This window comes from Myxocyprinus asiaticus, chromosome 18, assembly GCF_019703515.2.
Source record: "Myxocyprinus asiaticus isolate MX2 ecotype Aquarium Trade chromosome 18, UBuf_Myxa_2, whole genome shotgun sequence".
Taxonomy (NCBI): domain Eukaryota; kingdom Metazoa; phylum Chordata; class Actinopteri; order Cypriniformes; family Catostomidae; genus Myxocyprinus; species Myxocyprinus asiaticus.
Genome location: NC_059361.1, coordinates 1,253,340 through 1,271,577, shown reverse-complemented (window position 1 = coordinate 1,271,577; position 18,238 = coordinate 1,253,340). Strand labels below are relative to the sequence as shown.

The 18,238-nt window shown below is 38.9% G+C and overlaps 1 protein-coding gene and 1 long non-coding RNA gene across 2 annotated transcripts in view; one reads left to right on the top strand and one right to left on the bottom strand.

Moving 5' to 3' along the window:
- Positions 1–18,238, top strand: part of LOC127456203 (protein-methionine sulfoxide oxidase mical3a-like) — a 151,478-nt gene that overhangs the window by 65,680 nt on the left and 67,560 nt on the right. The window contains 7 exon segments of the mRNA XM_051724570.1: positions 3,637–3,738; positions 5,780–5,863; positions 7,406–7,513; positions 9,476–9,583; positions 9,781–9,876; positions 10,047–10,157; positions 14,244–14,342. Coding sequence (XP_051580530.1) covers positions 3,637–3,738; positions 5,780–5,863; positions 7,406–7,513; positions 9,476–9,583; positions 9,781–9,876; positions 10,047–10,157; positions 14,244–14,342 — 708 coding nt within the window.
- Positions 1–18,238, bottom strand: part of LOC127456223 (uncharacterized) — a 567,953-nt gene that overhangs the window by 487,647 nt on the left and 62,068 nt on the right. The window lies entirely within an intron of this gene.

Genomic DNA, 18,238 nt, shown 5'->3' with positions numbered 1-18,238 from the left:
TGATTGATTACAGCAGTGGCCAATCGCGTGCTTAGCTACAGCAGCACGTGCATTTAGATTCTGCGTCCAACAGGAATGCAACATGAAGGGCTCTGAAGAAGCGACTCTCATAAAACTTTTCATTCATAAAACAAGCTGAATGAACTCGGGGAAGACATGTGAGTCTACCTAGTTTATCAAAGAGAAAAAGGTGCGGAAGAGCTAAAAAGTGACTGATATTTAAACACGTTAAGGGGCTTTCACATGACTCGTGTCACTTATTTGTCGCCACCTAGTGACATCTCCAGAATGGGTCACTGAACTAATCAATTAATGAACATATTTGTGAAACAGAAGCAAGCAACCCTAAAATAAAATGTTTGCAGCTAATTCTGCAAAATTGTGCAGTTAATTTGTTATACTCTAATCATTAAAATCGCTGGAATTGTTGGTTTTAGCTTATTCTTAAAAAAGAAAAATATCCCTGAAAAACATTGTCGTGGGCCAGTGATTGTCTCACCAACTTTCAGCCAATGCAGATAATGGCCAAATATAGGCCAATGCAGATAATGGCCAAATATAGGCCAATTAATCGGCCTGGCCGATATATCGGTCTGTCACTACTTGAAAGATAAAACTCCCCGTAAAGGCAGACCATTCACACTAATCTCACTAGAACGCCACTTGAGGCAATGTTGGGAATGAAATGCATACTTCAGTTGTATTATGAATTTGGTGATAGACCGATATATCGGCTGATATTTGAGAATTTTGCGATTATAAGCACAGGTCGATAACCGTGCTTGCTTGGCTGATTAACAGAAGTGTTAACTTTCCAAAATCTACCAATAGATTTGTTAATGGATACTCAAAACTTTCTGTTTTTCTAGGTTTTTTCTTTTCAAGTATATGCAAATTTAAGTAACTAGCGTAAAATAAGTGTTTGTTTCACTTTAGAAATTGTGTACATCTGATTTGATGTTGTTAAAATGTATTATGGTTATCTGCATTTATATTGGCCATCGACCATCCTGCTCTGTACAGATCGGTTTCGGCACCAGTCATTAGCAAAACCCATATCGGTCGACCACTAGCAACTACGCACAAAATTGAGCTTGCGGATCTAGAGGCGTCTGTGTTCACGTGCTTGTGTAGAATATGTTTCGGCCTTTACTATAGCAGTACTCTTTCTCTATTTTATGAATTTCTTCATGTGGGAAGCACATCACTTGTGCTGGATACATTTTGTGATATCGATCCTGATCAATCAGTTCTTAAAATCTAAGATCAATATTTCACTCTATCCCAGAGGTGCTCATGGTTGATCTCTTTAACAGGCCAAAAGGAAAAGAGAGGAGAGAGAGAAACTATACCAATAACAAGAATCTTAAAGATCACTTTTTATTTGCTCATTTCAGCTCCCGTGTGCTGTTTTGCGTATTCTAGTGTTTTTTTTTAAATTTGTTTTACTACTTGTTCTTTATTTCTCTATATAACTGTTTACTTAAATGTCTTGACTAATTACTTGATAACTTGATACAATGCTTACGCAAATTAGTTAATATGTTTTTGTGGTATCGAAAGTGGTATTGACTATTCGTCTTATGCCCCAGAGAAACTAGCGCACAGCCGTGTTGAAAATGTTGTCTTGGAACTTCCGTTCTAGCGGTTCTGTATTGACATCTATGGTGTTGATGTCAAAGTCATTCAAAATATCTTGTATGACATCTCTGACCATCTTCTCATGTCATTCACCCATCATGTTATAGTTAAGTGTAACAGTATAAGGATGGGCGAGGAGGAGGCGGGAACCGGCTGAGCCGTCAACATAAAGGTTTAATGATATAAATGAACTTAAAACAACATAAAACATAAACGCAGCATGGCCGCATGTGTCTCTCTCTCTCTCTCGAACTGGTGCCTCCGGCTCATCTTTATCTCCCTCCCGGCTGATTAGCCCAATTTAGGGCCGGCCGTGAATCCTCACGGCCCGGCCCCACCCTCCTCCTCATCACACGCCTCCATCGCCCGACTCAGGCCAGGAAAACCCCCGGCATGACGCACTCCCCTCCCTTCCTGGAGGGGGGCGTTGCCCTTCTGGCCGTGCCTGCTGGCAGGACTTCCCCGCCTTTCTAGAGCCCTGGGAGAGACAAGGGGAGGGAAAGGGGTGAGGGAAAGATTGAGGCAGAGTGACAGAGAGAGAGAGAGGAGAGAGAGAGAGAAACTTGCTCGCCGGTTCCCGGACACCCTGTCGCCCGGTTCTCAACCGCTCCTCCGCCCTCTGGCGGACAGAACTGCAGCGGTTTCTCCGTCCCCAGGCAAACGGTAGCGGCGAAGGGTTTCGGCACCAGTGTAACAGTACAAGGACGGGCAAGGAGGAGGCAGGAACCGGCTGAACAGTCAACAAAGTTTTAATGATATAAATGAACTTAAAACAACATAAAACATAAACGAACAGACACACATGCAGCGCGGCCGCATGTCTCTCTCTCTCTCTCTCTCTCTCTCTCTCTCTCGAATTGGCACCTCCGGCTCGTCTTTATCCCCCAATTCAGGGCCGGCCATGTGTCCTCACAGCCGGCCCCGCCCTCACCCTCGTCACATTAAGGTAAGCAGATTTTTTTGAGAGTTAAACTGGGACAAGGGAGGGGTGCAAATATTTATACATACATATACACACGTGTAAGTGTATGTATTATTTTATATGACGTTTACAACAGTATTAATCACATTTAAGCCTCTAAACAAATGTAGGGTGACAAATTAATTTAAAAAAGTACAATTGTAATTTTCTTTAACGTTGAACTTGCATGTGTAATAATACGAGCTGTCACTGTTGGAAATTTCATGTCAAATACACATTTTAACACAAATTATTAACAAGTTGAAACCTAAAAAATAAAGCAGAATTACACGTATAACAATTAAACAGGTCCAGTTTACCTTTGCGTGTGACAGAAAAACACCTCACAAGCATTTTCACGTAGTAAAGGGGTGTTATAGACTCACACCATCAACTCTTGAGGAAAAATACTTTCTGTGCTCCCACACATAAACCCTTTTGATCGACTCTTCTCAATAGCTTCAATACAAACAGGAAGTTAGATGACAAAATTGGGAAGAGTGGAGCGCAGAAAAGGGGCGGAGCATAATAAGGTGAATAGAGAATCGTCAAATTCCTCATATGTAAGCAGGAAAGCTTTGCATATGAAGCTGAACACTGTGAGTGTGGTGCTTCTATTTTACTCACAGTCAATAGTTTGATGCTGTCGTCTACTGGAGCTGTGGAAGATAATGAGTTCAGCTTAGTTGTCTCTTTGGTCACGCATGGAGTGACTCTTTGTATGTCTGCACACTCGTGTGTTTCCTTGTACTTCCTGCATGAAAACTGTTACATGTCTCTAGTACATCTATACTTTTCGTGCATGTCAATTCATTCAAATTCATTGTTTTCTTTTGCTGCTTTCAGTTTTATCTATGTATGGTGTATTGCAGGTGTTTTCTCTGAAACTTTTCTGTCATTTAGTTCTTCAGTTTCTCTGTGCATGTCTCTCCTGATTTATCACTCCTGTTCTTTTCCGTTCTCTTCCCTCACTCCTTTCATTGATGGTGGCTCATACTTTGCTTTGGCATTCCCTGGCATGTCATGGGTCACAGGGAGATTACATGCCCAGCCTGGGGCTCCTCATGACCCCGTCTGCGACTCCTCCCTCTCTGAAAGAGTCTGTGCGTCTTGGCCCGGTCCCGGCATGGAGGAAGGTAAAGAGTGTAGTACAATCCCATGTCCACCCCTGCAGACCATTACCACACTAATACCCACTCAGATCATCCCCACTCATCTAGATTTGTCATTGTCTTTTTGTCTAGATTATAACTCAAACTTAACTCAGTTTGTATTATGTTGAAGTTTGTCCTAGTAACATATAAAACATTTTTTAACCCTCCTATGGTATTGAAATTGGGCACCTCCCTTTGGTATTCAAAGTCATTTTTGACCGTAAAGGTCAGATGTGTAACCCTTTTTTTGATGATGATAATGATACCATTTCTTCTTCCCTGAATTAAGAACAATACAATTTTGCATTTCTTTTGTGATTTTGTTATTTTGATCTTATTTACGTGTAAATTTCAAAATGTTACCAATAATTTGCATATACAAATAAGATAATAATTAACAATTCAGAACCTACACCTCTATTAGTTGAAACATGAAGAAAATATGACAATGTGACATAAATTGGAGGCAGATTGCTGCCATCTGGTGAATAAAATATAAATAAAAACTTAAAAACCATGTCATGCCAGTAACAGCCAGTAGATGACTATAGACACATACTGTATAGTCTGATGACTTGTAACCTAATTTTATATTTTATCACAATATATGCATTTGGATGTATATTTATATATTATCAAACTATTTTTTGTCAAAGTTTAGCATATTAAAATTTAATTGGTGTCAGTTTTAGCAGTTAATGTCATTATGCTTGCAATCAAACCTGACCATGGTGTTACAAAGAGAAAACACAGAATAAACATTTTTCTACCAATAATTTATTTCAAACATAAAAATGTAATAACTCACGAGTAAATGCAAAATAATGTCAAGAAAATGAACATCAAGAAACAGAAATGAACTGCAAAATTCTGAAAAGTCAATTAGAGTATAAAACAGAAGAATCAGAGTAAACATTTTGCAATTCAAAACTTTCTATGTTAAAAACGTATTTTGCAAATATGTGTGTGAGTGGGTGTGTGTTTTTTGCACTGAGGATGTTTTAGAGTCTCACCCTGTAATTTCTGTCTGTTTTTTTTTCTGCGTTGTGGCTCATTTATTGATTGTATTTGACAGATAAATAATAATAAAAAATGCTCTGTTTTTTTGGTCGTTCCCATTCATTTTCAATGGTCGGTCAATTTTGACTGTGAATACCAAAGGTGTGTCTTTTTACGACCACTTAGACTTATCGAATCAAGCCCAATTTATTATTATTATTATTATTATTATTATTATTATTATTTTATTTTTGATGTTCAGTTGGCAAATGAAGGAAAAGTCACTAAGTGTTGTACTGCTCAGATAAAAGAAACCATTTTTAATAAATGAGGGAAATTTATTTTGGTCAAAAATGACCGAATACTATAGGGGGTTAATCTAAAGCTAATTTCTCGTCTAGTCTAGAGTTGACCAAGTACAGTCTGTTCAATAAACCATGAGCAAAACAAATTTCTCTAAAAAGTCGTTAAACCGTAAAACCATTTGTGCATAAATCGATACATTGAATTGATCCTTTGCTAAGCCCCGCCTTAAAAGTGTTACTGACCAATCCTATCTTAGCAACTCTCGCCATCCGCCAGTTTCATCTGACAAGCATTGCCTTATTTCTGATAATAGTCAATTGAAGTAATGTGTGTTTGAGTAGTTTTAAGCAGAATGTAATTAATATTACAATAGTTTTTTATAGTAAGAATTTAATTATAATGAAATCACAGTGTAATAGTGAGTGTGTTATGGGACGTTTTGAGCAGTATATGTCTAAAATATGTCTTTCCACAAATTTCCATTGATGCTTGAGGAAAAAAATACCATGGGATGTAAAAATGAAATCTAGGACCTTCAAGACAGTATGAAATATTGAACAAATGGCATAATCTCTGATTAAGGCCTATAACTGGCTTTGATAAGATCTGTTAAGTGTGTTTTTATTTTAGTGTGAAGTCTGTGTATTTGAACATGCATTCTTATGTGAGAAGAAAGCATGCTATATACTTTAAATGCATGCTGTGTGTGTATGTTCAGAGGCGAACACAGTTACAGGAGCAGATGAGTTTCCGTTATAAGGAAAGACTGAAGTGTCAAACTCTGCCCAGCAGACGAGAGCAGGTAGAAAACACACCCTGCCATCACCATTATAATAGTGTCACCCGTGTCTTTCTAGTGTTTCCCCGTGTAGGATCAAATGACAAATTAGATCCATGCAGCGATAATTCCCCCCCCCCATGTATATGTCTTTAGACAGACACTGTTGTTGTTGTTATTGTTGTTAGTTTTTTTTATTCAATCAGCTGTGCTCAGCACATTGGGAAGCTCGAGGCAAATCTTTCCACAGTGTGCTTTAGTGTTCATTGTTTGCATTTCCAGTTTGATTGTGATGAATGAACCGAACCCTTTGCTTATTGTTCTGGTGCTTTGATATTCCCCGTTCTCAGATTGCAGCGGTTTAGATGTGGTTTTGATAGCGTTGTTATGCATTCCCATGCACTTGGGAGGTCTGTGTGTGTGCAAGTGTTTCTAATCTCTCTGGGTTTGATTATCAGCTCTGAATGCCGTGTTTTTGTTTTCTAAAGGTCGCTGTTGTTTGTCCTTTGATAACACAACATTCCTGTCCATCATCAAGTGAAATAGAAAGTCCACGTGTGATAAATCTAATGGCTTGAGTTGTGTTTGTGTGTACTAGGTGTCTGTAGTGTTTGAGAAGCTACTATGAAACTGTACTTTGCCAAGCTAACTCGTAATTAAAAAAATAGTAGATAAAATACAGTCGAGCTACACTTTTTAGAAAATAGCTACATTACAAGCTACTAACAAAAAGTGGCTAACTACATGTCATTGAAGCTAAGTGGCATATATGTTTTTAAATTGGCTGATGAATATATATATATATATATATATATATATATATTTTTTTTTTTTACAATCCAAGCAGTATTTACACTTGCACATAAACAACAAGGATCATTAATAATAATAGTAATAAAAAAAATTGTATAGCACTTTTCATAGATAAAATGCTGCTCAAAGTTCTTCACATTTGAGAATATAAAAATATATAGAAGAGGGGCCTGGGTATCTCAGCGAGTATTGACGCTGACTATCACACCTGGAGTCATGAGTTTGAATCCAGGGTGTGCTGAGTGACTCCAGCCAGGTCTCCTTGGCAACCAAATTGGCCCGGTTGCTAGGGAGGGTAGAGTCACATGGGGTAACCTCCTCGTGGTCATGATGAGTGGTTCTCGCTCTCAATGGGGCGTGTGGTAAGTTGTGCGTGGATCGTGGAGAGTAGCATGAGCCTCCACATGCTGTGAGTCTCCGCAGTGTCATGCACAACAAGTCACATGATATGATGCGTGGATTGACGGTCTCAGAAGCGGAGGCAACTGAGACTTGTCCTCCATCACCCGGATTGAGGTGAGTAACCGTGCCACCACAAGGACCTACTAAGTAGTGGGAATTGGGTATTCCAAATTGGGATAAAAATTTAAAAAAATGTCAAGTTTTAGTTCGTTACTCTCCAGCACTGGTCGGTGATTGGCTGTTTGGATTTTGTGGGTGTGTGATTATCAGCGGAGTGTTTGATGTGTGGCATGTGTGATATTATATGAACGTGGTTTTCATCTGTCTCACTGCTCTCTCGTCTCTCTGAAGGCCAGCAGTGGTTCTGAAGTCTTGAGGAGCTGCCCTAAAGAAACCTTTCTCCTCTCTTCCTCCTCAACTTCATCTTCATTCTCTTCATCATTTCTACTACACGCGCAGGTGACACTCCGCACATCATCCTGTCCTCCACCTGTACTAACCTTAGTACAACAACTCTTTTTCCTTATTCAAGTCTCTTTTTATCAAGTGTCCTTCTAACAGTCTCAACTTCAGTTGCGCAGAAGACTCTCTGTTGACTCTTTTGCTGATAATCTTTTAAGGCCCTACTAACACCGGGGATGATGTGAATTACTAGTGAGAATTGCAAGTTTTGTTTTAGTTTTTTCCCGCCCTTCTAAAACTTTTTAATGATTAATTGAATGTTGGAGCTACAAGTGTGATTGTTAGGGATGGGACATTATATAGAAATTTGACATATCGCGAACCCCCCCCCCCCCCCCCCCCCCCCAAAAAAAAGAAAAAGACGAACCATATCAAGGCACAATTTAATATTTCGACATTTATCTGATCATAAATGAAACGACCCGTCAAACATCATAATCTCTCTCTACTGCACTTTATTCTACACTGTTTACAGGGTTCACACAAGATCCTTGAATTTATCTTTCAGAAATGTAAGTACTGGAATACCTGGAAAATCACCTTGTTTTGATGAAAAGTGCTTGAGATTAAAACAGATCGTTTCCTCCGTGTAATGTGTGTCCATCAAAGATGAGACGTCTTAATATCCTTTCTGTTCTTTACAGTCAGATAAAAGAGTACTAATAAATATTAATTTTAATCTCACACTGCATGGATGCGTTAAAGAAACCGAGAGATTCTCGTTGATGTTCGCTGAACCGGAACACTGTGAGCCGCTCGTTGAACTCTTAAAGTGACAGTAACCTTTTTAGAGTATCTTATACAAATGACTGTAAATTCAATGTTATCACTTGTAAATTATACACATTATTTCAAACAGTGATGGCTCATATCATTATTATATATACCATTTCATGATATAATATGAATTAACAGAATGTAGAATTTTTAAAAAGTTAAAATGTTATTATAATTATGATGACAATTTATTAAAATAAAAATACGCACTTTCACATACTTTTTTCAGGACCGGTTCTGTTCAGTTCTATTGCTTGTTCTGCACCTGATCAGACTGAATGTATCTCACTAGTTTTGAAGGTTTGTTTGTGTGATATTTTCTTATAGAGAAAGGCATATGAGCAGCTATTATTATTTAAACTTTTTTTTAAACATTTATATTGTGTATTAAAGAACTTTAGAATGTGCATTTTGCTCAAACATATTTAAAAAATAACAAATAAATCTGGCATACATTGTCATTTAAGTGTTATTATATCGAATCGACATTATATTGAATTGTGAACCTCAGTGATTGTGTGATATAGGAATATATTGTGGTATAATTATGTTTATAATAGTGATTTATCTCGCTTAAGGGGTTAGTCTCTTTAAGACCATGTAAAAAAAGGTCCACTGGCCCTAAACAGCCACATTCGTTGAATTTGGGTTGAAGTGAGTGATTAGCAGTCAGCTCATGCTCAAATCCATGCTTGTAGATTTACTTCTTCAATAATGCAAAACAACCATGGTTGTTATCAGCTTTGCAAAATTGGTTACAATAATAAGCATTTTTGTTGGACATATCTGGTATGAGCAACTACCATTCACAGAAGTGATTTTGTTTTTGTTTTTGTAACCATGTTTATTGCATGAAGCCTTACTCAAAACTTAGTCAAAAGTTTGATTATTTTAACTTAAGTAACATAGTACTACTAAAAATAAATACAAAATGCAATTACATTTTTGTCAATCAGGCTTAATGTAAATCTTGCATTTGTCACATGTGAACTTGCACGTGTTTTTGACTGATCTTGAAGAATTACTTTTTGAATTTACATTTTTGTTAATTTTGTTGAATTTCTCAATAACTATAAAACTGATCCACATGTACTTGAGCACTAAAACACTGTGTTCAAAATTCAGATTAAACGCTTATGTTTGTATTTGAGTGTGAGCTGTTATCAGCCTCTCCATTTACAGGAAGCTATACAAGAATTAGAGCCAATACACATCCCTAGCATTCAAGAGAGAGCTGAGACTCTAACCGCTAAGTTTACAAGCAAACCTGCAAGGAAGAACAAGCCACAGGTAGAGAAACTCAAGAGAAACGCTGCATGATCTCAACTAACTGAAGAGTGGTGGGATTTTGAGAACATAATGGCACATTAAATGGTTTTCAATGTTTTCTTTTTGAGTTGTAGTCTTGCATTATCTTGAAGATTTGCACTCTTTCCATGTACATAGAAATTAATGGCTATGTTTTTCTTCATCGAAATCCTGTGGAGGTGATGAAAAAGCCGTCTCGGTTCTTTGAGCAGTGGCTTTTGACCCACAGCTTCAGTCCTGAGCGACCCCTCCTGCCCTCTGACCCCCAGCATCAGGTAGCCCTGAGAAAAGCATGGGTGTTTAAATCTAACTTATAATGGTTTGAACGCCTGCAGAGAATTTTCCGAGTCTTTCTTAATGGAAATGGAAAACTTAGAGGGCATTCACGCTTTCGTGCATATTATCGAAAATAACATAGTGACCTAAAAGTGCGTCTTTCTCGTAGGAGATGGAGATTTTGCGATCTGATGATCATGTGCCTTTACACATCCCCAGCATTCAGGAGAGAGCAGAGAGGTTAGCTTCTCAGTTCAAAGACAAACCAGCAAAACCAAAGGTGAACTCTCAAGTCCTGAAAACATACAGTACGATACAAACATGCAATCTTTTTTTTTTATCCCCTTTTCCCCCAATTTGGAATGCCCAATTCCCACTACTTAGTACGTCCTCGTGGTGGCGCGGTTACTCACCTCAATCCGGGTGGTGGAGGACAAGTCTCAGTTGCCTCCGCTTCTGAGACCGTCAATCCGCGCATCTTATCACGTGACTCATTGTGCATGACACCGTGGAGACTCACAGCATGTGGAGGCTCATGCTACTCTCCACGATCCACACACAACTTACCACACGCCCCATTGAGAGAGAGAACCACTAATCACGACCACGAGGAGGTTACCTCATGTGACTCTACCCTCCCTAGCAACCGGGCCAATTTGGTTGCTTTGGCTGGAGTCACTCAGCACGACCTGGATTCAAACTCCCCACAAACATGCATCTTAATTGTAACGGTGATTTTTGGCCCTGTCCTTCCATATACGGCTGTCAACTTTGTTAAATAATAATATTAGTTGCACTTCATAATGATGTTGTATTTATAAACATTAGTTAACTACATTAGGTACATTATCATGAAGTAACAGCGGTGGGCATGGCATGAAAAAACAAACAAAGAAACATGTTGTTTTGTGAATTTGAACATGCACTAATACAGTGTTTACCCCTATATGCATTCAGCAGCGGCGCTCATAATTTAGTACAATGGTGTACGGAAAACAACCGCCGAATCTTGTGCAAATATTGCACGTCCTTGAACTTCACACCCCATGTGATCAGGATATTAATACAACTGTTTAAATTAGTTTGTGCAAATAAAAATTTTATTCGAGCCATTTTTGAGAAATCAGATATTACATTTTTAAGCACACGTAGGCCTTATGTAACCAAAATGACTCCAAAGTGGTCTCTTTCATTTGTACATCGTTTGTGCACATTTGGATGTAATGGAGTGCTAAGACACATGCTTAAAAATGTAACTTTCAGTTTATCCCAAACAAAATATATATACATACATACAGTGGTGTGAAAAAGTGTTTGCCCCCTTCCTGATTTCTTATTGTTTTGCATGTTTGTCACACTTAAATGTTTCAGATCATCAAACAAGTTTAAATATTAGTCAAAGATAACACAAGTAAACACAAAATGCAGTTTTTAAATGAAGGTTGTTATTATTAAGGGAAAACAAAATCCAAACCTACATGGCCCTGTGTGAAAAAGTGTTTGCCCCACCTGTTAAAACATAACTTAACTGTGGTTTATCACACCTGAGTTCAATTTCTCTAGCCACACCCAGGCCTGATTACTGCCACACCTGTTCTCAATCAAGAAATCACTTAAATAGGACCTGCCTGACAAAGTGAAGTAGACCAAAAGATCTTCAAAAGCTAAACATCATGCCGAGATCCAAAGAAATTCAGGAACAAATGAGAAAGAAAGTAATTGAGATCTATCAGTCTGGAAAAGGTTATAAAGCCATTTCTAAAGCTTTGGGACTCCAGAGAACCACAGTGAGAGCCATTATCCACAAATGGCGAAAACATGGAACAGTGGTGAACCTTCCCAGGAGTGGCCGGCCGACCAAAATTACCCCAAGAGCGCAGCGACGACTCATCCAAGAGGTCACAAAAGACCCCACAACAACATCCAAAGAACTGCAGACCTCACTTGCCTCAGTTAAGGTCAGTGTTCATGACTCCACCATAAGAAAGAGACTGGGCAAAAATGGCCTGCATGGCAGAGTTCCAAGACGAAAACCACTGCTGAGCAAAAAGAACATTAAGGCTCGACTCATTTTTGCCAGAAAACATCTTGATGATCCCCAAGACTTTTGGGAAAATACTCTGTGGACTGACGAGACAAAAGTTGAACTTTTTGGAAGGTGTGTGTCCCATTACATCTGGCGTAAAAGTAACACCGCATTTCAGAAAAAAACATCATACCAACAGTAAAATATGGTGGTGGTAGTGTGATGGTCTGGGGCTGTTTTGCTGCTTCAGGACCTGGAAGACTTGCTGTGATAAATGGAACCATGAATTCTGCTGTCTACCAAAAAATCCTGAAGGAGAATGTCCGGCCATCTGTTCGTGACCTCAAGCTGAAGCGAACTTGGGTTCTGCAGCAGGACAATGATCCAAAACACACCAGCAAGTCCACCTCTGAATGGCTGAAGAAAAACAAAATGAAGACTTTGGAGTGGCCTAGTCAAAGTCCTGACCTGAATCCTATTGAGATGCTGTGGCATGACCTTAAAAAGGCAGTTCATGCTCGAAAACCCTGCAATGTGGCTGAAATACAACAATTCTGCAAAGATGAGTGGGCCAAAATTCCTCCACAGCGCTGTAAAAGACTCATTGCAAGTTATCGCAAACACTTGATTGCAGTTGTTGCTGCTAAGGGTGGCCCAACCAGTTATTAGGTTTAGGGGGCAATCACTTTTTCACACAGGGCCATGTAGGTTTGGATTTTGTTTTCCCTTAATAATAACAACCTTCATTTAAAAACTGCATTTTGTGTTTACTTGTGTTATCTTTGACTAATATTTAAACTTGTTTGATGATCTGAAACATTTAAGTGTGACAAACATGCAAAAAAATAAGAAATCAGGAAGGGGGCAAACACTTTTTCACACCACTGTATATACATATATATATATATTTTCCCCTTACAAACGATGCACAAACAAACCAAAATGGTAGTGGTAGCGATTCAGTAGTGTTGATAGTTGTTATGTGTGTCTGTTCTGTTAAATAGGTTTAATTGATCTATACGTATTTATGTTTGATAAAAATAGTGCAAGTAATTTTTTGCGTTGAGGCATTTCATTATTTGACATTTATTACTACAGCTATCTGGTCTTCCCTTGAAGTGTCAAAAGCTCCCAGTAAATAAACACACACATGACAAGGTGAACATTAACAACATTGTAGTCATTTTTTTGGTATACATTAACATTTGTAAATGCACTTTGAACTAACCATGAACAATTGAAATTTAATAAATTAACCAAAATTAAAGGAATATTCCAGGTTCAATTCAAGTTACGCTCAATCAACAGCATTTGTGTTATAATGTTGATTACCACAGAAAATTATTTCGAGGAAAGTCGAGGTTCCAGTGAGACACTTACAATGGAAGAAAACTGTAAAGTTTATTAAATTGAGATTTTTACAGTCGTTTTAGGGTTTATGGGGTTTGTTGACATCACAACATCATGGCAATGAAGTTGTACAATTGTCTATAACTTTCCACAGATGCGGTTAGTAAGTGATTATGATCACAGTAAAATCATGTTAACACACATATTGTTTATGTCTTGTCTATACTATTGAAACAGTGAGTATTTTAAAGGGATAGTACACCCAAAAATGATAATTCTCTCATGATTGACTCACCTTTAATTCATCCCAGATATGTATGACTTTCCTTCTTCAACAGAACTGAAGATTTTTATAAACACATTTCAGCTCTGTTTGTTCATATAATGCATGTAAACAGGTGTCATCAGTCTGCTGTCTGTTTGACGGTCCAAAAGTCTTATTTAGGCAGCATAAAAGTAATCCACACGACTCCAGTCGATCAATTAATGTCATTTGTGAGTGAACTAACCCTCTTTAACGTTTACAGATTCACTTTTTGGCCCCAAGTACTTTTTTAAATGAAGGGGAAGTCTAAATAAATCTTTGAGGTAATCAGTATTATGCCACAAATGTTGTCGATTGAGCTCAACTTGTATTGAACCCGGAATATTCCTTTAAAGAAAGGCTTTTTTTTCTTCTTATTGTTCATTGTTAGTCCATAACTTATGCATTTGCTAATGTTAACAAATTGAACTTTATTGGAAAGTGCTACCATATTATTGATTTATTATTACAGCCTATTTTTATTTAGTATATTTCAGTTCAGCACACTTTTGGATTTAACGCAACACAGATTGAACAAAGAGCAGTGCTTGAATGTTCTTGTTTTCTTTCTAGCTGCCTGTTTTTGCTGTTCCTCTATTTCATCAATGTAGTTAATGCATTGAGATATTTCTCTCATTCCACGTTTTCCCTCACTCCTTTTCTGTCTTCCTCTGCCTCTCTCAAAGTCTAAGAGAAAGCCGTCACAGTTCTTCATAGAGCAGTGGTACAGAGCGTGTGATGTGAGCTCTGATCTCCCGCGGTTCTCACCCGGCTCTTTCCGGCAGGTAGCAATGATGCACATACTGTATTGACTGCTGCGCTCTGATGCCGTTTGGGCACCTGTGTGTTTTTCTAACACCTTCAAACACACTCTTATAGAAGGAGCTGGTGTGTCAGGCTTTGAACTTCCTGCCTTGCCAAGTTTTATTCCCTAGATGTCTCTTTCTCCTCTTCAGCTGTCTGTTACCAGATGTTTGTATGAGAGTGTGAAGTGTGTGTGATTTTCTGTCTGTTTGTATTTGACCTGTATAGAGCGCAACAGTGTCCACTAACTTTCCCCTTTTTTTTTTATAGGGATTTAATAAAATCCTTCATAATACCAGCTCTGAGGTGAATCACGAGACAAGACTTCGGTGAGGAAATAAACTCGCTGCAGAGCTCTTTTGACGCACATTTTTATTAATATTTTTTTATTTAATTTTATCCCCCTTTCTCCCAATTTGGAATGCCCAATTCCCACTACTTAGTAGGTCCTCGTGGTGGCGCGGTTACTCACCTCAATCCGGGTGGTGGAGGACAAGTCTCAGTTGCCTCCGCTTCTGAGACCGTCAATCCGCGCATCTTATCACGTGACTCGTTGTGCATGACACCGCGGAGACTCACAGCATGTGGAGGCTCATGCTACTCTCCACGATCCATGCACAACTTACCACACGCCCCATTGAGAGCGAGAACCACTAATCACGACCACGAAGAGGTTATCCCATGTGACTTTACCCTCCCTAGCAACCGGGCCAATTTGGTTGCTTAGGAGACCTGGCTGGAGTCACTCAGCATGCCCTGGATTCGAACTCACGACTCCAGGGGTGATAGTCTCTTTCGACGCACTTTGTTTGGAATTCTGCTATTTAATACGATTTTCAAGGTTTCAACATGGACTGTTCAGTTAACAACCTCAGAGCTCACAGTAGGTCTATCTTAAAAGGTTTATAAGTTATCGTTAATAGTGCTGCAACAGCTAATCGATAATGAAAATCATCGACAACGAATGTCAATATGGATTATTTGAATATGTGCGGCAACACGGAGAAGCTCCGTCAGTGATGTCACTTTGTGTTGCATGATAACCCGTTTGAAAAACACGACCCAAGATGCCCAGCGCATGAAAGCACTTCATAAACACTTCAAAGAAGATCATAATAAGCATAGTTTCATGTGGAGCAGTTGCTGCATCTGGTGCGTTGACAGATTGATTGTGCTGTTGAGATTTGTTTCTCTCCAATGCATAAGTTACATTTTAATGCTATTTTCTATGTTTTATAATGTATACATGTTATCAATTCAAAATCAGGCGTGTATTTCCATTTCGCCAGCCTGTTTGACTTTACCACAAGTGAGCCTCCATTGAACTTCAATGAGCAAGCGAGCATACGCATACACGTCAGTCAAACCGATCGCAACGAAGACGGTTTCTCCTCATGTAAGTGCATATAATACAATGAGCAACGGTGCATCTTTTTTTAGCACAGGAGTGAATCTGCACTGCGCTTACAGATTATATTGTACTATATTAAATTGTATATAATGGGGGGTCTGGGTAGCTCAGCGAGTAAAGACGCAGACTGTCACCCCTGGAGTCACGAGTTCGAACCCCAGGGCGTGCTGAGTGACTCCAGCCAGGTCTCCTAAGCAACCAAATTGGCCCGGTTGCTAGGGAGGGTAGAGTCACATGGGGTAACCTCCTCGTGGTCGCTATAATGTGGTTCCCGCTCTCGGTGGGGCGTGTGGTGAGTTGGAGAACATGAATGGTGTTTTTTTTCTTCCAGAACTGAACTGTTGTGCTCTATTCATGTACGTTGCATGAAAGCCATTTTTGGAAACTCTAACCTGAATATTGGATGTTAATAACTCTTGATATGTCACCGGTATTAAATTCGAGTTTCCTTTGAAATGTGTGGATTGCCATAACACTGGCAATATTTTAGGAGACACTACCTTGGACTCTTTAGCCAACTGTTTTTGCAAGTTTTGTACGTTTTTTCAAAAAATACGTCTAGTCAAGCGTGTATCTTCATGGTGCAAGTGTACTGTTGTGTGAAAGTTGTTCATTTTGTGTTTTTGCAACTTGTGCCTTCTAATCAACCAAGCATGTTACAGCCTTATTCCAAAATGGATTAAATTCATTATTTTCCTCAATTCTACAAACAATACCCCATAATGACAACGTGAAAGAAGTTTGTTTGAAATCTTTGCAAATGTATTAAAAAAAAAAACAAACAAAAAAAAAAAATCACATGTACATACAGTGGTGTGAAAAAGTGTTTGCCCCCTTCCTGATTTCTTATTTTTTTGCATGTTTGTCACACTTAAATGTTTCAGATCATCAAACAAGTTTAAATATTAGTCAAAGATAACACAAGTAAACAAAAAATGCAGTTTTTAAATGAAGGTTGTTATTATTAAGGGAAAACAAAATCCAAACCTACATGGCCCTGTGTGAAAAAGTGTTTGCCCCACCTGTTAAAACATAACTTAACTGTGGTTTATCACACCTGAGTTCAATTTCTTTAGCCACACCCAGGCCTGATTACTGCCACACCTGTTCTCAATCAAGAAATCACTTAAATAGGACCTGCCTGAAAAAGTGTATACAAAGTGAAGTAGACCAAAAGATCTTCAAAAGCTAGACATCATACCGAGAGCCAAAGAAATTCAGGAACAAATGAGAAAGTAATTGAGATCTATCAGTTTGGAAAAGGTTATAAAGCCATTTCTAAAGCTTTGGGACTCCAGAGAACCACAGTGAGAGCCATTATCCACAAATGGCGAAAACATGGAACAGTGGTGAACTTTCCCAGGAGTGGCCGGCCGACCAAAATTACCCCAAGAGCGCAGCGACGACTCATCCAAGAGGTCACAAAAGACCCCACAACAACATCCAAAGAACTGCAGGCCTCACTTGCCTCAGTTAAGGTCAGTGTTCATGACTCCACCATAAGAAAGAGACTGGGCAAAAATGGAGATCCAAGACGAAAACCACTGCTGAGCAAAAAGAACATTAAGGCTCATCTCATTTTTGCCAGAAAACATCTTGATGATCCCCAAGACTTTTGGGAAAATACTCTGTGGACTGATGAGACAAAAGTTGAACTTTTTGGAAGGTGTGTGTCCCATTACATCTGGCGTAAAAGTAACACCGCATTTCAGAAAAGAACATCATACCAACAGTAAAATATGGTGGTGGTGGTGTGATGGTCTAGGGCTGTTTTGCTGCTTCAGGACCTGGAAGACTTGCTGTGATAAATGGAACCATGAATTCTGCTGTCTACCAAAAAATCCTGAAGGAGAATGTCCGGCCATCTGTTCGTAACCTCAAGCTGAAGCGAACTTGGGTTCTGCAGCAGGACAATGATCCAAAACACACCAGCAAGTCCACTTCTGAATGGCTGAAGAAAAACAAAATGAAGACTTTGGAGTGGCCTAGTCAAAGTCCTGACCTGAATCCAATAGAGATGCTGTGGCATGACCTTAAAAAGGCAGTTCATGCTCGAAAACCCTCCAATGTGGCTGAATTATAACAATTCTGCAAAGATTAGTGGGCCAAAATTCCTCCACAGCGCTGTAAAAGACTCATTGCAAGTTATTGCAAATGCTTGATTGCAGTTGTTGCTGCTAAGGGTGGCCCAACCAGTTATTAGGTTTAGGGGGCAATCACTTTTTCACATAGGGCCATGTAGGTTTGGATTTTGTTTTCCTTTAATAATAACAACCTTCATTTAAAAACTGCATTTTGTGTTTACTTGTGTTATCTTTGACTAATATTTAAACTTGTTTGATGATCTGAAACATTTAAGTGTGACAAACATGCAAAAAAATAAGAAATCAGGAAGGGGGCAAACACTTTTTCACACCACTGTAAGTATTCACAGCCTTTGCTCAATACTTTGTTGAAGCACCTTTG